The sequence below is a fragment of the Macaca thibetana genome, chromosome 3, assembly GCF_024542745.1.
Source record: "Macaca thibetana thibetana isolate TM-01 chromosome 3, ASM2454274v1, whole genome shotgun sequence".
In the NCBI taxonomy this organism is placed as follows: domain Eukaryota; kingdom Metazoa; phylum Chordata; class Mammalia; order Primates; family Cercopithecidae; genus Macaca; species Macaca thibetana.
Genome location: NC_065580.1, coordinates 170,489,753 through 170,513,808, shown reverse-complemented (window position 1 = coordinate 170,513,808; position 24,056 = coordinate 170,489,753). Strand labels below are relative to the sequence as shown.

Sequence of the window (24,056 nt, the reverse complement as noted above, 5' to 3'; positions counted from 1 at the left end):
GTCCAGAATGGAACCCACAGTGTCTGCAAGGTATAACTGTACTTTGTCCGCCACTCCAGCTTTCTTTTGGTTAATATTTTCATGGTATATCTTTTTCCATCCTTTTACTTAACTTACCTATTTCAGTAGAATTGAAATGAATGACATATATTTGAGTAAGTTCAAAACAAAATCCATTTGCTGTTTTTACTGGAATGTTTAGACCATTAATGTAACTATTGATATGTTTGAATTTAGGTATATCATTTTATGATTTGCTTTCTGTTTGTTCCCTCTGTTTTTCATTCCTTTGACTCCCCTTTTCTGCCTTCTTTTCAGTTATAAGATTATTTATTAGTATCTATTTTAATTTATCTACTATGATTTTGACTATATTACTCTGTAGTTTTTCATCGTTCTTTTTAGTGGGTGCTCTAGGGATTACAGGATATATACTTAACTCTTCACCATCCCCTAGAATCAATTTTATATCACTTTTGTTGGAATATAGAAACCTTATCATCTTATTGATCCATTAACCTTTCCCCTCCTATGCTAGTCATGTTAATTATTACATCTAAACTATTGAATGTGCTATCATACATATCATATGTTTTCACATTAAATAGTCGATTGCATTTTAACAAACTCAAGAGGAGAAAAACAGCCTACCATATTTACCAACTAGTATTGCTAGTTGGGCAGGACTTTGATTTTTTACTCTTCTTTTTCCTTTATGATATTCCAAGTTTTCTCCGGTATCATTTGCTTTCCTTCTGAAGTACTTTTACATCAGGTCTGCTGGATTAATATTTTCTTAAGTTTTCTTAATTTAAGAACGTCTTTATTTTATCTCTATTCTTGGATAATATTTTTTACTGGATATAGAGGTTGACAATTCTATTCTTTTGGCACTTAAAAAAATATGCCACTTTGCTTGCCTCTAAGGTTTCTGGTAAGAAAATGAAGTCATTCAAATCACAGCTCCCCTATAGGTAATGTATTGTCTTTCTCTGGCTGCTTCCAATTTTTTTTCTTCTTTAGCTTTTAACCAATTTGATTATGATGTATCTGGGTGTGAATTTAATTGAGTTTATCCAGTTTGGAATTTCCTCAGCTTCTTAGATCTGTAATTTATGTCTTTCACCAAACTTGGGATTTTTTTAGCTCCACACTTTTTCTCCTTTCTTTTGGGATTCTGATGGCACAGATGCTAAACGCTGTCCACATTATGCTTGCTTACTTAGAACTAGAGGGCTTCTCCGGCAGCTCTGTTTGTCCATGTCCTGAAGCCTACTTCTATGTTTTGGTCTGTGTGTAGTCCAGAGTTGGGTAACAGAGGGAAACAACTGGTAAACTTATGGCTAGTTGGGCAGTATTTCAAATTTTGGTCTGGTTCCCCAATCCACCTGCTAGTATTTCCTTTCCACAGTCCTGAAGTAGCTGCTTCATGCATTCTGTCCACGCTCCACAGGTGAGCTCAGTGGGAGGCAGAGCGTGGAGCTTGTTTTCTTCATCTTACTCAGAACTGGAACCAACTCTCTCAACTAAATATAATGAGACAAAAGCTATTTTACCACAAACACTAAACAAAATATATAACATGTATATTAAGCTGGCGGTGTAAAGCCAACAGGCTGAATAAAAAGAAACTCATCTTAGAATTGATAGACCTCAGCTGATCCTCGCGATGATCAATGACTTTTTATTTGGCATGGCACCTGGCATTTATTTGCTTCCACTGAAAATACATTCAATCTGGAGATTGTTCCAAATGTAGGCTGTGCACAGTATCATCGGAGGCAACTTGCTGCGCTTTTTGTTCTTTTAAGTCTTATAAGTCTTGACTTAAATGGAGAGAACTGCTGATTAACACAATTTTTAAAAGAGCTTAATCAGGGAAATTCTCAACTGTTACATACAAAGAACACTCAATCTATACAGCACTATGATCACTCTGCCAAAAGAGCCGGCAGTTAGAACACCATTGTGTGCATTAATTATTGACATATCAATGGAGATGAGCCAATGGAATTCTTTAATGAATCATTTATTAAAGCAAATCATTACCCACTGATTTTTGATGTTATATATGTATTTTTTTCTATAAATCAGGTTTATATATTTTTATTCAGATTTGATTTCCTAGTTTCTGAGTGGGTTTCTCCCTCTAATTCACAAACCAGCCTAGGGTAACATGGTAGACTTGTGTATCTAATGTACATGTATCTAATGTACTTTTCAGGCAGTATTATGCCTTCAGCAACCACTGGGCAGCAGGACACCGTACTTAATTAGCTGCCTTTGCAGTTATCAGCCTCCAATCACATTTGATTAAGGGCACCATTTATTTCACTCAAGCCCAAGAGTGCTCTCCTGGGGAGAGGCAGGTGGTACTCTCCTGTTGATGAAGTCCAGAGAGCCAGAGAGAGAGCCTGTCACCAGAAGTGACACTCTGCAGCTCAGTCACAGACTTTCCAAATGACCTTGCAGAAGCCATTTTTCTCCCCAACACGTTTTATTTATTTAATTTTTTAAATTATTATGATTCTTTTTGATCACTATGTTGCTCAAACTGGACTCAGACTCCTGGACTCAAACAGTCTTCCCACCTCAACCTTCCAAGTAGCTGGGATGACAGGCATGCATTTTCCATGCCCGGCTTAAAACCTAGATGTTTTCAAAGCCCAGTGTTTTCATTAATGACAGGAAAAATTTGTAAAGCCCTTCTAAGTGCTTCTTTGTATGAATATATATGTCAGAGGGGCAAGTTACTATTCCCTCTTTACACCTGAACAAACTGAAGCTTGGTGATATTAGAAGATCTAAGTTCAGACAGCATCAGGAACCCAAGCCCGATTTTTCTGAATCCAAACATTTGTGGTCTTTCTCCTACAACTTCCTATCACTAAAACTACTGTTAATCAAGAATAGAATTACAAAGCATTGTTTCCTGTTTAATTGTACTTGGCAAAGGCCACGAGGGTCTATTTACTTGATGTAAGAATGAATATTACTTGAGACTGCAACCTCCAAGTAGAGTTTTCAGCATTTATTTGATAAACTTAAATTCTAATATATTTCTATGTGTAATACTTCAGAGGCTGATCCTACATTATGCCTGATGTTTGTTAAAAAAAAAAATGTCGTATCCACACAGTAGAGTTGGCTATTTGCAACCACAGGTAGCTCTTATTTTTTGCAAAATGCAGCATAGAGAGATATAGTTTTGCTTATGTTTTTGACAGTGTGAATTTATAAGGACGTATGTTTAAAGTAATTCGTCATGTTTTTCTCTATTTTTGTCAGATTTGTGCAAAGGCATAAAAATTTTTTTATTACCTGTAGGGTCTTTTTCTTCCTCTCCTTTCTGTAACCATGAATATTAAAATTAAAAATTCTCTTTGTTTCTCAGTCACAGAGTTACTACCGGCTAAATAGCTGAGGCTTTCACCCACAGCACTTTCAGATGGAATCCTATTACACTTTGTAAGGTTATCATCACCCTCTGAAATTTTCATTAGTTATGGGTGTGTACATCCTAACATTTTGCAGTGGGGAGACAGCTGGGAGATATCGTGTTCTGGGTTGCAGCTGCCCATCAGAATTCTTCCAATATAATGGAGTAAAAATCACTGGGTGTATGTAGTTCTTCCCTCCTCAATTTTATCCATAAAACATTTTATCTCCAAAAATGATGAAGGTGAGTTGCACAGGAGCCTGTTGTCTTAATAGTCATAGGCTGGCAGATCATACTACTTAATTGATAGAGCACATTCAACCCAGAAACATGACAGGAGGTTAAATTATTATAATCAAATTGGCTTTTCAGTTCTAGTCTCCATCATCTGATTATAATTTATCATAAACAGTGTGATTAGAAAGTGACAATTGATTCTATTATTCCTTTTACTCTGTAATGACACCTAATCTGTATTCCATGAAAAGATATTCTTTGAAACCAATAACACATTCAAATGATGGTTTGATTTTGCTAAGCAAATATTTTTCCAGATGATGCATATTAATTTAGAACCCACGAAATGTCAAGTTTTTCATGTTTAAACGAAGAATTGATCTGCGTTTAAATAATCTATTCTGGATCCTTCAATCTATTAGGCCCTATGGCTTCGATAGTGAGTTGGCAAACTGGCTTCATGTCCTCTTAGGTCTGGGGTGTGGAAGGGCAGACAGATAATTAAAGAACATAAATAAACTGATAAATAGTAACAGGAGAGTGTGTTAGTCTGTCTTCACACTGCTAGGAAGAAATACCTGAGACTGAGTCATTTACAAAGAAAAGAGGCTTAATTGACTCATGGTTCCACAGGCTGTACAGGTAGCATGAATGGGGAGACCTGAGAAAACTTTCAATCATGGCAGAAGGTGAAGGGGAATCAGGCATGTCCTCACATGGCTGGAGCAGGAAAGAGAGTGAAGGCGGAAGGGCTACACACTTTTAAACAACCAGATCTCGTGAGGACTCACTCACTGCCACAAGAACAGCAAGGGAGAAATCCACGCCTATGACCCATTCACCTCCCACCAGGCCCCTCCTACAACACTGGGGATTACAATTCGACCAAATCCAAACCATATCAGATAGAGAAGGGATAATGCTACAGCAGCGTACAACAGGGACTCAAATCCAGATATAGTGGGTAAGAAGAGGTTCCCTCCAAAATATAGTGTTTAGGTCTTCATAAGGATAGCAATGAATCATTTTCACTCATTGCATCTTGAAACCTTCTTCAGATCTTCAGGAACCAGTGAGGAGTAGCAGAAACAGGTCAAGTATGTCTCATTTTAAATGCCAGTCCTTTACACAGTAGCTATATGAAATGACTTTACTCTGAGCCTCATCCTCCTCATCTGAACAGACAGGAATAATACGTAGGTCACAAGGACTATTCTGAAGGTTAATTAACTTATATGTTTTAAGCATCGGTGACAGAGAGCGCATTAAATAAATGGTAGCTCTCTTTCTTCCAACAATTCCTGCTGCCACCAAACACACTTTCTTTTATAATATCCAACTGTGATTTCTGTCTAATTAAGGCAGCTCCTAAACCTAGATTATATGAACAGATATGAGGTAATCTGATTTGGACACAATCCAAGTCAATAAAAATGGACGCTCACATAGACTGCTTTGTTATGGTAACATATTCAGTTCAGAATGAACTGAAATATCACAAATCCTACATTTTATATAACATAAAACATAACAAGCAAATAGAAGAAAATAAAGGCATTCATTGTTCCCACCACCACAAGGAGTGTATTCAGGTTGATTAGAGAAGGACAGGTCAGTTTTGACAGAGGTAAAAAGGGCTAAAATAGCATCCGAATGTAAAGAGGGGAGAAATCTCAGTGTATTCCCGAATTTCCCTGAGGTGCCGTTGTTGGCTTGCTGTTCTATTTCTTATACCTCTCTTCAGAATATCTCATTCATTCCCACACACCTTTCAACCCCAGTATCTCCAGGCCTTTTACTCCCAGACCTATATGTGCTGCTTCATGCTCTCCACTGAACTTCAGAATGGAACATTCCACCATCTGAAGCTCACTGAGTTTGGTTCATACCCTGGAGGCTTTTCCTTGTTTAATGTACTAAAAGTAGAATTCATTCCCCTTTCTGAACCTTCCTGAATATTCCCCATTAGTTTGCAGCACACCATCCAGCCTTTTATCCAAAGCAGAAACTTCAGAATTAATTCAGACATATTCCTCTTATTTAGCCCCAATCCTTATGCTCACATCCCATCAGTCGTCAAGTCCTAATCTCTTCTGTCCTTTTATCCCGTAGCACAAAACACTGTCAAATAGCACCAACCTTTGCTTTCCAGGTGTACTGGGAAGATAGATAGTGGCAGTAATGCCTGGGAGTTGGTTACAAGTGCAGAATTTCACTTGTAACCGCATCCAGACCTACCAAATCCGAATCGGCATGTTAAAAAGGTGTCTAGGCAACTCCATTACAACTATGATCAAACTTTTACATTATCTTTTTTTTAATTATAAGAATTTTCAGGGCTGGGCGCGGAGGCTCAAGCCTGTAATCCCAGCACTTCGGGAGGCCGAGACGGGGGGATCACGAGGTCAGGAGATCGAGACCATCCTGACTAACACGGTGAAATCCCGTCTCTACTAAAAAAAAATACAAAAAAATAGCCGGGCGAGGTGACGGGCGCCTGTAGTCCCAGCTACACAGGAGGCTGAGGCAGGAGAATGGCGGGAACTCGGGAGGCGGAGCTTGCAGTGAGCTGAGATCGCACCACTGCACTCCAGCCCGGGCGACAGAGCGAGACTCCGTCTCAAAAAAAAAAAAAAAGAAAAGAATTTTCAAACATATAAGAATCATAGATAATATAAAACACCCATATGCCACTACCCATGTTAATAATTATACTTTCTTGAGATATTTAATTTAAAACAATTTTTAGGGACAGGGTCTTGCTTTGTTGTCCAGGCTGGTCTCAAATTCCTGGGCACAGGCAATCCTCCCACCTTAGCCTCCTGTGTAGCTGTGATTGCAGATGCACTCCACCATGATTAAGCAATGATATCAGAGTTGAAAGCCACTTCCCAACACTCCTCCCTAGGGTGACCAATGTGTCTCAGTTTGCCACAGACCATCCAGATTGCTGTACTGAAAGTCTTGAATCCCTGGAAACTTCTCAGTCCTGGGGAAATTCATGGGTACTCTTCTCTCCCTCACACATTTACACATTCACGACATGTGCTTGTTTTCATAAATAATACACAGAATGATTTTATGTGTTTAACTTTATGCAAATAGCATCATGTTGCACACGTTGCTCTTCAGTTAGCTCTTCACCTAGCATTATTAATTTTGAGATTTACTCTAATGGTATGTTAATATGAATTGAGTTATTTTAATTGCTGTATCGTTTGCATGAATATACTCTATCCACTGTCTTCTGATGCAGGTGCGGGTTGCTTCTAATGTTATTTTTTAAATAATACATCAACCAACAGTATAAATGTCTCCTTGCGCAGATTTGGAAATTTCCTAGGGAATATATCTTGAAGAGGTGTTACTGCTAAATCCTAAAGTATATCTATCTTCAGCTTTACTACATGGGGTCTGATTGCTCTCTACATGGAGCAGTTCATGTTCTCCCATCAACAACGTGAGAGCCCTTTTATCTTTGCCAGCACTGCTTGGCACTATCAGACTTACAGAGTATTGCGAGCCTGATGAGTGTGAAATGGTATTTCAATGTCTTAAGTTGGTTTTTCCTGCTTTAGTTAGCCAGGTGGAGTATCTTTCACTTGTTTCTGGGCCATCCAGTTTTCTGCTCTATGACTTTTTTTGTGCACACACACGTTGCCTGTTATCTTATTGAGGTATTCTGGATACTAACCTTTCGTGAATCATATGAATTGCAAACATCTTCTCCAAGTGAGGGTTTGCCTTACATTTTTATCTAGGAATTCTGTTGCTCTCTGTATTAAAATTTTTTTAAATCAAGATATAATTCACGCCCCATAAAACTCACCATTTTAAAGTGTACAGTTGAGTGTTTTTTAGTGATCTTTTGTGTTTTTTAATCTTTTATTTTAGACATCTTTTCTATCCTGATACCATAAATGCCATTCTCCTCCCATTAAAAAAAAAAGTAATTGTTTGCTTTTTGTTTTTATGTATTTAGTCTGATAAGAGTGGATTTTTGATTGTGGAGTGATGAATTGATCTCATTTAACATTTATGCATATGGATAGCTAGTTGTTTTAGCAACATTTGTTACATAATCTATCCACCTCCACTAGTTGGTAATGTCATTTCTGTTATCTATCAAGTTTCCATATATACATCAGTCAATTTCTAAGCTCCACATTCTTTTGGTTTATCTGTGAACCAATATCACACAATTTGTTTTTCATAACTTTATAATAAATCTTGATGTCTGTAAGGCATATCTTCTGACCTTGGTCTGTTTCATAGCTCTCTTCTCTCTCCACGACCTTTACTGTCCCACATAAATTTTAGGCCCATTCTTTCAAATTCAACAAAAAATGTTCTTGTGGATTTTGATTGGAATTGCACTGAATTTACAGAATAGTTCAGGAAGAACTGCCATATTCAAATATTGACATCTTTACAATACTTGCATCCACAATTTGATATGTCTCTTAATTTCATTAGGTCTCCCTTTATCCCTTGTAATTTTTACATGGTTATAATACTCACTAAATGCATATATTATTACTGGATTTCTTACTGGATACATTATTGTTTTAAATATTGTATTTCAGATTTATTTATGCACATATCTATTACATTTTCTTATTGATTGCTGATGATATCTAGGAATAAACCACTTTTGTACACTGATCTTATATCCTGCAATTTTGGTGAATTCCATGTTTTATAGTCTGAGGAATACTGACAATCATCTCATTTGTAAATGAGAGCAATTTACTTTCTTCCTTTCCAATTTTTATTACCTTTTTAAAAATGTGTCTCGCTGATTGCGCTGGCCAGGACTTCCAGTACAATGCTGACTAGAAGTGGTAGAAGGCACTAGTTTGTCATATTTTTGCCTTTAAAGGCAAGGGTTAAAACAACATACCATTGATTATGGTGCCTGATTTAGGGTGGTGGTTTTTAAAATACATATTTACTAGGTTAAACATTTTTCTTCTATATCCCTAGCTTGCTAAGCATTTTAACTCTGAGTGATGATTTTAATTGCTTTTCCTTTTAAAACTGATCTTAGAATTACTCTTCTTTAAGAGACCTTTCCAGCACTCTAAAGTTGGAATCAAAGCTCCTTGTCTCTGATCCCACTGTATTTTGTGCTTCCCGCAGCAAGTTCATCTGCTGATGTGTCTATGCTTCTCAGTAGCTTCTAAGCAACTCAAGGGCAGGAACCTCATGTTTGATTCATGGCTATATCCTCCAGCACCTGATGTAGATCACGAAAAACTGTACATAGCTGTAAGATAAATTGTGGAAAACATGTTCTAGAAACTTTATTTTTCCTTCCTCAAAACTAATTCTGTTTCTGACAATTAGGCTTAATTTACAAAGACAATAATAACAGCATAGAAATTGGACTGAGAGAAGTTTTAGTTATCTACGCATGTATATTTTCTTTTAATATAATAACTCATAGAATGCAAATATACATTTGAATATCATTGACTTCCTTCTTACAGCAAACCTAAGTTGTTGCTACATTCTAAATCAAGTTCATATTTATTTTAACATCATATTAGTTACTTATCTTTGTGTCATTATTAAAACAAAAATAAGGCTCCCACAAACTTTGATTTGTTCAGTATGTACTTTCTAGAGGTCTTTTCATATCTAGTTACTAAGATTATTTTAACTTAATTAATTTAAATGATTTTTTTTTTTTTTACCAATGCCAAAGGCCTTTTTAAATGCATTATGTTTGTCAGTGTTTGAATAGCCTTACCTGTTTATTCCAGAACACTAAGATACTTAATGATCATAGGACCTCAAATGCCATTTGAAAATATGAAACCTTTATCTTTTAAGTCAGTTTTGCTTTCATGCATAGCATGGCTCTCAAATCACAGTTGTAATATTTATTAGCTGTCTTTGCCAAACTGCGGGTAATACATCTTTCACATTTCATTGAGAAGAAAAGAAATTTAATCTCACTAGGATCTCCATTATTAGTTCTCCCTCTTGGTTTTTTTTTTTTTTTCCTGTGGGGATTTTATGTTGGCCAGATGGGCTCTGAAGAATCCACAGACGGATCAGTATTTTACAATGGCAAAGTGGAAAAGCAAAATCTATTTTTGAGTTAGGAAATTAAATGCAATATATTGTCATCTAGCTCACTATGTCCAAACTAGTCAATATTTTGTTCATATTCGATATTGTACAATTATTCTCTTACAAAACAGAATACCTTCATTTTCCTCAACTTTACTTCAGTTCTGTGTTTATCTTGTTCCACTGGATAACAGTAATTAGCCACTCAATTACACCCTCTATTCCCTTGAATTCTACCAACTCTAAAGAGGACTCTATAAACCACATTTTTACGCTGGATCTACTTTCTGGGGAATGGCAATTAAATTTCATTAGCAGCAAAAAGTTAAACATCCTTTTCCATATTCATCACAGAATAATCTGTCTTCCATGAAGCAGAGTTGCTGAATGAAATGTTTGAGAATCAATCTGGTGGGAAATTGTTTATTTCTCAAATTGGCCCAATTCTCATTTTTAAAGATTCCGACACTTCTCTCTTCAGGTAGTTGCCCTCATGGTCAAAAATCTCTTAAATGGAGAAATAATTATAAGGTCACATAGTTTGTCATAAATGGTTTCAAATGGTGTAACATCTCAAAGTGTGCATTCCAAATATTTCATGTATGGAATAAATAAAAAGAAGCTTCATTTGGAGCCTTCTCATCTTTGTCTATCGTCTTAATGATGTCTAAGAACGTGTCTGTTCTACATAAAACCAGATACCTGATTTCCAGAAAAGTACTATATTATTTCATTTTAGTTTTGCTAGGCATGACCAATAAAAGCACTTTATTAAAGGATCTTTTGCCTGACCCACTTATTCCTACATTATATTCAAAGTTTACCCTTCCCCCTCTAGCCACACTGAACAGTAGGGACTTTCTCAATTGGATCATTTTCTTTCTTGTATCTTTGACTTTGTATGCAAGAGTCTTTCCAAAAAGCATGTCCCTTTCTTCACTATTTATGTAAATATCTACTTTTCCTTCAAAACTCTGATCAGATTCTATGTTGATGATGTGTTCCCTAATCATCTCCTAAACACACACACACAAACACACACACATAGACTTAGCTTTCCGGTCCTCCAATAATACTTCATAGACTAGCTCTTTGAATTAGAATTATTTGTCTGTGCTCTCTTTTCTTATCAGATTTTGAGGTCTTGGAAGTCAGAGTCCATCATTTTTTCATCTTTGGATCCCAGGACCTAGGCCTGCACTGCCATGGTAACAGGCACTCAATGTGCATTTATAAATAATCGATTCAACTAAACATGCTGAATACTGTAAAAATTATTCTTAAATTCTGAATAATATGGACTCTCCTACACTGAAGTCAGTATCTGTGACTATAATGACCAGAAGTAGATAGGCTATCTTTTAAGTTCAATTTTTAAAGTTTTTCATAAGACAGAAGTAAATCGTAAAATTCCTAACAGAAATAAGAAAGAAAAAGGGCACCTGAATTTATCTGCCAAAATTAACTCATATTTAGAATAGAAAGAATCTTTAAAAAAAAAAAAAAATGAGAGGGCGGGGCACAGTGGCTCTTGCCTGTCAGCACTTTGAGAAGCCGAGTTGGGCAGATCTCTTGAGGCCAGGAGTCCAACACCAGCCTGGACAACATGGTAAATACAAAAGTAGCCAGGCATGGTGGCGCCTGCCTGTAATCCCAGCTACTTGGGAGGTTGAGACCTGAGAATTGCTTGAACTCAGGAGGCAGAGGCTGCAGTGAGCTGAGATTGTGCCACAGTACTCCAGTCTGGGCAACAGAATGAGACTCTGTCTCAAATAAATAAATAAATAAAATAAAAAGGAGAGCAAATTGAGTAAAATAAGACTTTTCAACTAAATTAGCTCCTGTGACTGTTTTATAAACAAATCTTAATGGTTAGTTTGCAAAAGAGCAAGGGCAATTGAAGTTAGCAGAATTAAGGGCTGAAAAGCAACATTGATTATTTCAGTGGGTGACTAGGGGAAGACCTCAGCAAGGGAAGTCAAGAGGCCCTAACCCAACCAATTTACAAACACTCTAAAATGCCCACATTATGTTTTGCTCTCTTTTTAGCTCATTTTAAACTGAGCAAGCATTTTTATTTTAAAAACAAACAAAAATATAAACCAAATTATAAAAATCTTCATTGAAGTTACCTAACATTTCATTGTGCTACTGCTTTCTTGCTTATTACTTTTCTAATAACCACGAGGGTTTAACTTTCTGTTATGACTATTAAAATGATTTCACTAAGAATGTGCCTGGATGCTTGAAAAAGAGGAAACATCATTTGTGAGTTTCAAAACAGAAATATTTGACAAGTATATGAAGGAACCCTTGTAAGCATTCTTGGAATTAATTTTTTTCCTATCTCCTGCATCCCCAACCACCAATTTAAAAAAAAAAAAAAAAAAAAGCACTTTGGGTGGAGTTAAGAACTCTTTTCAAATGTTAAACAATAGCTGGAAATCCTGAAAATGTATTCCCTTTTATCAAGTAGGAAAATGCTTTAAAGTCTCCCCCCACCACTGCCACCTTTCTTTTTGCTAAGAATTGTTTTGCATGATATTTACTCACTGGTTTCTATTTTGAACAGAAAGTTCAGTTATAACTGCCTGAAATATAATGCCATCTGTGTTTATTTTCCCTTCTGAAACACGATTTTTTCCCCCCAAACATAACAAGTACCTGGTCCTAATAACCTAGATACATGTATCAACTCAACTAATTCTTCACTGTAACCAGCGGTGAAATTAAAGATTTAGAACGTGTACCATAAAAACGTGAACTTCATTGCAAATGTAAATCATATCAAGTACATCTATACATTCAAATATTTAAAAATATTCTGATTCATAAGTAGTTATGAGTTATATGTATTTACCTGGGTGGAGGTAGCTATGGAATGAGAAAGAGTGCACAACACACCCCATGATATAGTTAGTGAATCAAGAAATAGGCCAGGAGCCAGATGACCAAAGAATCACAGAATCACTTTGACTTCACATTTTCCAAATCTATACTCACACCTCTACCTGGGACAGCAGCATCTAGCATGTGGAGACCGTTTGAGAAAAAAAAAATTAAATATATTAATAATATATTTTAAGTTACTTTAAATACTGTGAAGTAATATGCCACCGGGAACATCATTATATATTTATATTTGAGCTGATAAGTTACTGTAAAAAATCATACTGACAGTTTTCTAATGTAAAAAGTGGGCTTAATCTCTTTTCTACCAAACCACCCATGAAGAAAAATTCAAACATTTTATTTGGAGCTTATTTGCATTTCAAAGAAGGCTTAAATTCCACACATGGTTTTTTATTATAGCTTGACATTTCTTTCACATTTATTATAGTGTTCAAGAGTATCCCGAAGTATGATTTTTTTTTTTTTTTTGTATTCTCAGAGTCATTATCTCTAATATCAGCCTCAACACTGATTCTAGAAAGTTTATGTGGTGCCAGGTTTTCTATTCTCGGGAAATGGAGGATGTGTAACAAGCCGTCTCAATGGACACGTCCCTAAAATAGCCTGGCACATATGACTTAGCGCCTAATGTTTCCCGTTTCCACTTGAGCCTTTGTAGGGCATGAGTTAAACAGAACATTTCCCAAATCACCATGATCCTGACTTGAAAAACAAGAACGGAAGACAGAGGCACAACCACTGCTGCTAACTGAAAGCCATGGGGATTTTGACTCGAGAAATTCTTATGTTCCTAATTCTCAACCTTTTATTTCTCAGTTGTGGATTCCTCTCTTGAGGAACTGACAAGTACAGACTTTTCCTGCCATACAGCCCTGGAGGCAGGTCCAGATTCTGTATTTCCCTTTGTCCAGAAGCGGCTCTAAAATAAATTTCTAATTTGTTACAAGGAAATGCTTCACAGAGTCTACATGTATATATTTCATTTGTGTTTTTGTGCCTTGTTGTTTATCACTTTGCATTACCCGTGCCTAGCTTGTCCTAGGCTCTAAACCTGTTTCCTGAAGTTGCTGTATATGTATTATGTGAGAACTGACATTTCATGTCTCATCTGTTTTTTATTCATAACCTCTCTTTTTCCTGACATCTACTGGGTATATTAAATTCATACATGATGACAAAATAAACTGGCTATAATTAAATAACAAATTTTAACTTGCATAAAACAGACAAAACCATATCACTGACGATGTTACAAAATTATCAATAAAATGATGCCTATGTAAAACATTATTAGAGTACACAAAATAAAACAATAAAAGAATAACTCTTTTTAGTTCCTTTATAGTGAAGGCAATTTATTTTGTATATTATTTTGCATATTTTGTCAAACAACATAGTCCATTAGATAGTGATGTGTTAATATCTCCAGTAAAGATTTCAGGTCAGTAACCAGTCTTGAAATCTCTTGCCCACAACTATCACTTAGTACTTTTAAAAGACATAACTGGACAACTGGACAAGAGGAAGAGCATCAGTATTGCCAAATTTGACTGATACTCACGAGAGGATATTCCCAATATAAGCGTAGTAGGAGCAACAGTAGGGTGTGGTTCCATCACAGCAGTAAGATTTGCAATCTTTGCCACACTGAGCAAGGCAATCATCTACAAAACAAAAACCATTTGTGAGCAGTTATAGTTGTAAAATCACAGTTTCAGGAAAAATTATGCTATTTCACATCTTAATCAGCCAATGACCACTCTTTAGTGGTTTTAAATCTTCATTTTCGTCCTCAGAATTCAAAAACATTCGTAAGGATCTAAATTAGCCTCCCTTCCCCATTAGACTCTAACCTGTAAAGACAAAGACAATTCTTGAATCTTCTACACCAAGCACCATAATTGCTAGTCAGGGTTAGTTGAATGATATAATGAAGGAAGGAATTAAAGAACAATTAAACTACTCAGTCATTGGATTTGTCCATAGAGTTTTTATAATTAATTTTAAATGATAAAGTCTTCTTGGCCAAGCAAAATGGCTCATGCATGTAATCCTAGCACTTTGGGAGGCTGAGGCGGGTGGATAACTTAAGGTCAGGAGTTCGAGACCAGCCTGGCCAACATGGTAAAATCCAGTGTCTACTAAAAATACAAAAAGTAGCTGGGTGTGGTGGTACACACCTGTAATCCCAGCTACTCAGGAGGCTGAGGCAGGAGAATTGCTTGAACCTAGGAAATGGAGGTTACAATGAGCCGAGATCATGCCACTGCACTCCAGCCTGGGCGACACAGTGAGGCTCTGCCTCAAAAAAAAAAAAAAAAAGGTCTTCTAACTTTAGGGTCTTGTATTCTCAACTGAACTCAATCAATAGAAGGTTTAGTGGTATGCATAACACCAAAAAGGAATAATTTCAAAATGATGTATATTTTCCATGATACTACATTGTATGCTTTCCTTTTTGTGCCATTTTTTCCCTGTATAATTACAGTTTGCATACATGTGGTAACACAATGAGTCTGCATCCTGTAAATTCATTTGGATTAAAAGATGATTGGTTATAGGAAGAAATCCCCATAGACAATATTTTGTAAACAATTAAGAGTTTACTTAATGTCAGATTGAGGAATCAGTAAGATATAAAACAGTACTATGTGAAGGAGGAAAAGTTATTTTCTGAATAAAGGATCAGAAATTACTATTTTTTCCATATATTTTGCAGCAAGAAAAATTATACTAAAAATTTTGGATAAAAATTACTCTAGCTTTTAAGTATTCTTTATTCCACCTAAATGATTTATGTTTAACAAGCTAAGGTTGTCACCGAGTTAGTCATATAAGTTATGATGGATATGTAAGTTTCAGATACATGATTAGGAAAACATTAAGTACAGTCTGATAATTTAGGTTATACATTTAAGAGTCACAAAATAATCCATTTCCAACTCAATTCCTGAAGGTAATATTAATTATTATATAAATTATATAAAACTTTTGCTTCCCTATCAAAGCCATAACATTAAAAGTACAAAATATTATATTTATGTCTACATGTCCATGTAACTGATTTATCCAGAAAGGAAATTTTACGTTGCTTTTAAATCACTTCTGCTAAAGAGATGTGATTAGAAGATAGCAAAGTTCAGTCACCGTTAACAATTATGCATGGCTTTTGTGGAACAAATGGAAAAATTCATGTTTCCTTCCCCTCAGTTTTATTTTTACATTATAGGTAGTCAAACATGACCCTTGAGGCTTACCTCTGGATTGTGGTAAGAAGGAATGAAAACGAAAAATAATTACCTTTGTGAGATTCAGTAAGTACTTAAGTCCACTTCTAAAATTTGAAAACAGAAACACGATCTAATGATTTAGATACAAGGGAGAAGCCAATATATTGACAATAAATGCTTTTTGCAGAGTACAACACACTTTTAAAGGCTATTTATTTTACAGTTTTCTTGGTGAATTTCCATAGCTCTCATTTTTAGTGCTGTCTAATTTATTACTGGTCAGTTATCTGAAGGGCTTAGTGGGGATGTTTTGCTTCATGTTCTTAAAAGCCGTTCAACGTACACCTACAGCCATCTGATCTTTGACAAAGTCAGCAAAAATAAGCAATGGGGAAAGGACTCCCTATTCAATAAATGGTGCTGGATAACCAATTAGCCATACACAGAAGAATGAAAATGGACCCCTATCTTTTACCACATACAAAAATTAACTGAAATTGATTAAAGATTTAAATGAAAGACCTCAAACTATAAGACTCCTGGAAGAAAAGCTAGGAAACACCATTTCTGACATCAGCCTTGGGAAGGAATTTATAACTAAGTCCTCAATAGCAATTGCAACAAAAGCAATTGACAAGCGGGATTTAATTAAACTAAAGAGCTTCTGCACAGCAAAATAAACTATCAACAGAGTAAGCAAACAATCTACAGAATGGGAGAAAATATGTGTAAGCTATGCATCTGACAAAAGCCTAATATCCAGAATCTATAAGGAACTTAAATAATTGAACAAGCAAAAACTAAATAATCCCATTAAAAAATGGGCAAAGGACATGAACCAGACACTTCTCAAAAGAAGACATACAAGCAGCCAACACACACAACAAAAAAATGTTCAACAAGTCACCAATCATCAGAGAAATGCAAATCAAAATAGAGCGCTATTACTGAAAAGTCAAAAAAACAACAGATGCTGATGAGCCCGTGGAGAAAAGGGAACACTTATACACTGTTACTGGAAATGTTAATTAGTTCAACCACTATGAAAGCAATTTGGAGATTTCTCAAAGAACTTAAATCGAAACTACCATTTGACTCAGTAATCTCATTGCTGGGGTATATATCCAAAGGGAAATAAATCATTCTATCAAAAAGAGAAATGCATTTGTACATTCATCACAGCACTATTTGAAATAGTAAGGACACTCGTCCTAAGTGTTCACTAATAGTGGACTCAGTAAAGAAAATGTGGTACATATACACCATGGAATACTATGCAGCCAGGAAAAAAAAGATTAAAATCATGTCCTTTGCAGCAACATGGATGAAGCTAGAGGCCATCATCCTATGCAAATTAATTCAGGAACAGAAAACCAAATACCGCATGTTCTCACAAGTGAGAGCTAAACCCTGGGTACTCACGGGCATAAAGATAGCAACAGTAGACACTGGGGACTTCTAGAGCGGGAAGGAAAGGGAGTGGGGAGGGGTTGAAAAACGAACTATTGGGTGCTATATTCAATACCTGGGTGACGGGATCAATTGTACCTCAAACCTCAGCATCACAAAATATACTCATGTAACAAATCTGCACATGTACTCCCTGAGTCTAAAATTAAAGATGTTGAAATTATTTAAAAAATAAATAAAAGCCACTCTGATTGTGAAAGAGCTAATGTCCCCACTATTCTGTCAGATTAGGACAACCAATGTGTAAGTAACTTCATGGGTGCCCTTTGAACCGTGTCCAGGACAGTGACATCTTATTAAACTCTCCATCAATATCAAAGATTCAATTGCTACCATTGTATTCCGGTGACTACTCTTATAAAGACATGGTGTTATCAAAATATTTTGAGCCAATGTTACAGGAAACCAAGCCCAAAATCTTGTAGCCAAGCAGCTGGATTATACCTGAGCAAACATCTGGATCATGTTACACATTGGTCATTGTTTTTATGGCATTTTCCAGTGCTCTTGTCTACTTCCCAGAATTAAACTACCCAAAAGGGGAGATTTAACAGGATGGCAAATACATTTACAATCACAGCCTCTCCAAAATGAAATTTCAACCACACCTCAAAGCCTTTTTTGTGTTAGTTGCTTTCTCTGGGATATTTGAGAATAATTTGGCAAAGATCAGTGTTGGTGCCATACAGGAGCTTTTTCTCACTGGAGAAAGAACAGACCATTCCAATTTGTCTTCAGAAGATAAATAATATTACATCTAATGTCCAAGTTAGTATCCCTGAAAATCAGCCAATTTAAACTTTCTTCAATGACTTTTTGCTGAAACGTGTGGTCTGGAAGAAGGTTCCCCAGCTCACCCGTGCCTCCCAACTCACCCTGCCTCCCACCTTAAGGAAAGTGCAGAACAGGAAAAGCAGTATCTGGCTTGAAGCGCTTGCTTAGAAATGGCCCTTGCAAACTATAGCTAAGATAAGAGAGGAAGGAAAGGGAGGGGACAGAAGTTACTGGCTGAGGCCCGGAAGGTAAAACCTTGACCAAATCCTGTCTTTGTAGCCTGCAGTGGGAGTCAGACAATAATATTGACACTTCACTGGGTCTCCTTCCAAAAGTAACTCTATAGTACAACATGATGCTTCAGGTATAGAAACTTTGTTCTTATTTGTTTAGCCAAATAAAATGTGAATCTAATGCATTTGCTTTGGGGAAAATAATTTAGATTATGAGTAATGCATCTACATAGATTTTTGTCCCATGAAGCTGGCAATTCATTTAATAGTATGAACTCGTTCGATTTCTGGGGTGTTCCAGCATCTAACCTCCGCCCTTACTTCCAGCCATACCTCTTAGTTGCAACCAAACTGAAATATCCTTTGTTGCATGTACAGATCTTGATTTTTGCCTTTAATCCCACGATATCCTGCTATATCCTACTCCATCTCGTTTGGTTCAGGGCGTCTCCATTTTTCAAAGGTCTAGTTCCTTCAAGTCTTCCTCAATTCAGTTTTCCTGAGCAAATATTGATTGATCTTTTTGCTGAACAAAATAGACATTGTCCTCATGAAGTTTACTCTTTTAAGCCAGCAATAAGGTTTCTTCTTTGAACATCTATAGCACATGATTTTACCTCTCCTATGACACAACCTTTTATACCTTAAAGTAATTTATGATCATACCATATTTCCCAGAGAAGACTGATAAGAACATGACCTCTTATGGCTCAACATATCTCAGTAAGTAATAGTTGAATGAATATAAAAAGCAAAAAAAGGCCTCTGAATAAGAATCCAGGAATTGACACCAACGAACTTATTAGCTAAACACTTCTTAGCAAAGATAATAAGTCAACTTAGCACTGGCTTACAACGACTTTGTGGCTTACAAGAGAGGGATTCCAAAGAAGAGAAATGAATGGACTGAAAACTTTCTAAACTAACCACCCTTGTTGCTGGCCAGCTTTGCTGATTTCCTGAGCCCTGAGGAGCTGGGCATCTGCACTGGGGAAACAGGTGGAGGGGGGAGATGTGTAAAGCAGAAGCTTTCAGTTTACCAGAAGGAATATAATAAACAAACAAACAAAATTGTGGTTCAAAGGAGTGGTTGAGTAAGTGTGAGTGAAAGTATTAAACACTGTCGAGCAGAGGCGGTGAAAAGCATAATTGCTTTGAAAGAACTAATAAAGAGATTTTTTCAATAGAAAACGAGTATTAATGCAATTGACTCTGTTAATCCCTCCAATTCTGAAAACCTTATATAAGTTTAATAAAAGAAATAAATGTTGTAAACAGATTAAATAGAAATTCTCTTCATTTAATAGAAAGAACTTATCCTACTTTTATGAATTTCCATATTAGAAAGTCAGCGTTTTTTCCTGCCATAAAACATCTTTAAAAGGGTAACTCCTAGACAGCCACTAATTTGCATTTCAATAAACAAACTGAAAATGTCCACAGAAGTTATGGTGACTCTTTTCTAGCAAGGTTGAATGAGAAATTCAATTCTTTTAATGCTCAGGTCCAACGTTGAAGAAAATCATTTCAGTTGCAATATATTTTTGAGTATCAAAGGTAAACTTCAGTGCTATGTATACATTTAGTATTGGAGGCTCATGGATGAGCCTGCGATTTTTGTCACAGGGCGTTAGAGACACAAAAACATTGTACAAAGAACTTTGCTTTTAGCTTGCATTGTTTTGTGAATATGAACGAATGCAAAGACCACATGTGTAAGACACTTTATACCTGAATAACCAATGAAAGGCCATTTGGGGCTCCATATTAATCACAGAACAAGAAAACTCACTTTGCTTAATTATTAGCAGTTCTTACTACAAATAATTAGAAGGGAAATGAGATGTCCTTCTCTTATAAACAAGTGTATACCAAATCAACTAACACAGATTAGACCCTGGGTGAATTCAAGCTTCTCAAAAACCTGTGTTTGACTTCAATCCTATAGCTCAGTCTACTGCACTTGTAAATCTCCCAAAGAACAAAAACAAAGCTCTAAGTTTTTTTTTATTCGTAAGAGGGAAAACCAGGAATATTAAGAAAGCAGAAGGTGGAGAGTCCACTGCCTACCCTATCCAGATAAGTTTATTTGGATGTAGTTTACTCTATCCAGAGTCAAATCCCCTAAACAGGAGACTGCTATTTCCAAGGTGGAAAGGGAAAGAAAAGAAATACAAAAAGTAAAAGGAACAAAACAAAAACCGCGTGAGGGTGGAAGCGCGCGGGTTTCTGCCATCGCTTCGCAGAAAAGGCAGAGGCGTCTGCAAAGGTCCTTCTGCAAAGGTCCCAGTCCGTCCAGCTCAACCCAACTTGGCCTGGATCGTGACCCAAGCCCTGCCCCGAGCCTCTGACCCTCTCCGCCGCCCTCTGTCACTGACCTGCGTAGACAAAGAGCAGGACCAACTTCGGAAGCAAGACCCCTGGACGCACGGGCAGCCTCGGAGCGTCCATCCAAGCCGGTGACCTGAGGTTGCGCGCCAGAGATAGGCTTGGAGCGAAGGGAGAGCCCGGAACCGGAGGGAATGGGTAGGATGGAGGACGATCAGATGGAGAGAGCAGCGCTCCTGAGAGCCGGGTGGAGCGGAGACCCGGCCATTGCCTAGGGAGCCTTCCAAGGGAGCCCGGGCCGGGCGCGTCCCGGGCCAGCGAGTGCGGGACTCCGCGGAGCTGGGGCGCGCGTGGCCCGAGACGGGCTGCGCTGGGGGCCCAGGTCTCTTTGTCTCGCCCCACTGCGCTCAGGCGCGGGGAAGGCTGCCACTCCGGCGTCCTTGGCCACCCAGGCTCACATTTCATCTCCGCGGGTGGCAACGACTCCGGGCAGGGGGCGGGGGTGGCCCCGACTCCTCCCCAAGCTCGGGTTCTTCCTTCTAAAGAGTGACTACAGGACCAAGAAACTTTTTCTAACCCCTTGCTTTGGCGATTGCTGTGGAGTTCAACCTGCTCCTTTTTAGCCCTGCCCTCCACTACAGTTTTTCCTTTCAAAGCAATGGATGAACAACTTTGTTTTTTATCTTTAAACAAAGGGAAGGAATTTTCAGGACTGAAGGTATTGGACAAAGAGTGACAGCGACGAAAACTCAGGATTGGGAAGTACAGAAAGTGTATGGCATCTCTGCTGAAAGCTGATAAAATGTTTATTATTTTTTCCTGTAAATTCAGGAAAAAAAACCCAAACAAACAGTGCACATTGTCGTTATGATTTTGACAATATTTTGGAGTTACTGACCTATGCAATTAAACAAGAGAAAGAAAAAGATTTATAAAAAATGAAGGCTAAATTGTCATTAGCAAATGAAATATGTGTATACATGGAAAATCAAAGTTAATCAACAATGAAGTTCTTGTTTAGAAAACCAATAGTTTTCTTTCCTGCAAACAAAAATCAGTTAGAAAGTTCTCAATGTCATGCATGAAGAAAAAAACAAAGATGTGAATAAGTAAAGAGATACTTTTTTTCACTAAGAAATTTTAGTAGCATAAAGACAAGATTCCCCAAATTATTCTATACATTTAGAAATAAAATTGATCTCAATTTAAAAAATAACATGATTTTTTTCAAACCAATCTGATTCTAAAGTTTATGTGGAAAATAAATATGTAAGAGTATCTATTTAAAACAAGAGTAATGCATGGGAATAATGAATGGGATATTACATATAATATCACCATAATTAAAACAGTTTAGATTAACATTGGAATAGATAGGCTCAATGAAAGAGAAAAGGGAACCCAAAAGTAGACATGAGTGTGTACAGCAATTTAATTTATGGTTTAAAGAAGTATCAATATAAAGTAGTAGGGGAAATGATGAGTTACTCAGTGAAAAGTGTTGAGACCATGAATAGCCATCTGTGGAGCCTTATCTTTTTACATCAAAATCAGTTCTATATGAATTACATATTTAAGATAGAACTATGCAAATGTTAGATTAAAGAATAAGAGCATAATATTCAAATATTTGTGGAATAGGGAAGCCTTGTCTAAACATTATAAAAAACTCAGAAACCGCAAAATATTGACCAACTTGACTAAATAAGAATTAAAACTTCCAGTTGGCAAACATTTAACTGGCATAAACATTTGCAATGCAAAGATGCAAAGTCCTAATCTCATTATTATACTGAGCGTAAAGAAATCAATAGGAAAAACAACCAAGAGATAACTGAGGAAGGGTATTAATAGATACTTCATACAAAACAAATAAATATAAATATAGAAATCAAATTGACAGTGAGACCTCACTTTTCATGTCTCAAACCAACCAAACACAAAACCAAATGAACTCTTAAGGGAAACAATGTGTTTACATGTACGAAAATTCAAATACACATGTACTTAATTTAGTCAGTTCTCTTCCGGGAATTATTTCCTATAAATGCACTGCTGCAAGGGCATAAGAGAGTGGGAGGAAACATCACCCCCAAAATAAACATAAGCTAAGCTCTTTACTGTGTTTTACACCTTGGTGAAGGCCCAATCATCTACCACGTTCAAAAGAAGCCTGATCAGTTCCACCTGTTTTCTCATCCTCACTGGCCAATCTGTCACCGAGTTCACCTAATCTGTCCACCTAAACGCCACTCAAATGCATTTTAAATTATCCTCTATTTCTGCCCTAATCTAGACTTTTATAGTCTTTATTATATTCAGTCTCCCTGCCTTCAGAGATGTTTGCCAGGCTGAAGCTGGAATATTTCTTCTTAAACTACAGATTTAATCATGTTTACTCACCTGGTTAAAACTCAGTAGCATCCTGTCGCCCTTAGGTTAAAATTCAAACATTTAATCCAGGGTGTTCAAGGACTTCTTCACTAGGTCCTGTCGTTCTTATATCCTGATCAAAACATTCCACTGGGAAGCACAATTTCTAAATAACTGGGACAATGGTTGGAATCTAGAGAAAATCCCAGGCATACAAGCCCTTTGAGTCTTGAAGGAAGAAGATACAGATGGAAGTCAGTGTTTGCAGAGCTGAAGAATGATATCCAGCCTGCTTGGAATAGAAAAATGATTGTCTTTGCAGATGAGACTGAATACAGATCCTTGAGGGAGACTGGTAGCTGTGATAGAAGAGGGACTTCTGCCGCCCACTCATTGACACAGATCCGGAAGAGGCTGGCTGTTGCCATTGAGCCCCATAGGAAGTTGCAGTGTTGGTCAGGATAGTCTCTTTCAGCTTACTTTTGAGAATAGAAAGACTTCTCATACAGTTCAACAGATTGGTCGAGCAAGCTTGCCTGCAGGTCTACCTTCTAGAGTTGCTACCTTGAAGTATGCAGATGCTCAGAAAACCAAACTCAATTGACATGGAAAGGCAAAGAAAGATGGCAAGCCATTAAAGAAATTGTGGGAGTTAAAAGAAAGGCTTTGAAGGAAAAAAATGTATATGTATATACAAATATGTATGGAATAAGAAACCTTAAGAATACAACATCAGAGGAATTAAAAGAGTTTCTGGAAATTAAAATAAATGTGATTGAGGTTTTAAAATATACAGAAAAAAATTATAAAATAGTCACATTAAAACAAAAAAACAAAAAAAACAAAAAAACACTTAGATTGTTAGATCAGGCCAGGCATGATGGATAATGCCTGTAATCCCTGCACTTTGGGAGGCTGAGGTGGGTATCACTTGAGGCTAGGAGTTCAAGAACAGCCTAGCCAACATGGTGAAACCTC

General features: G+C 36.9%; 2 protein-coding genes across 5 annotated transcripts in view; both read right to left on the bottom strand.

Annotated features, from left to right (window-relative positions):
• CYYR1 (cysteine and tyrosine rich 1) overlaps nucleotides 1-21,305 on the bottom strand; it is a 105,746-nt gene extending 84,441 nt beyond the window's left edge. For all 4 annotated transcript variants that reach the window (XM_050784773.1, XM_050784774.1, XM_050784775.1 and 1 more), the window contains exons 1-2: nucleotides 20,756-21,305; nucleotides 14,232-14,334 (exon numbers count right to left, since the gene is read on the bottom strand). In XM_050784773.1, coding sequence (XP_050640730.1) covers nucleotides 14,232-14,334; nucleotides 20,756-21,170 — 518 coding nt within the window. In that variant the 5' untranslated portion in view covers nucleotides 21,171-21,305. The remainder of the gene's footprint in view (nucleotides 1-14,231; nucleotides 14,335-20,755) is intronic.
• Nucleotides 1-24,056, bottom strand: part of ATP5PF (ATP synthase peripheral stalk subunit F6) — a 985,871-nt gene that overhangs the window by 825,076 nt on the left and 136,739 nt on the right. The window lies entirely within an intron of this gene.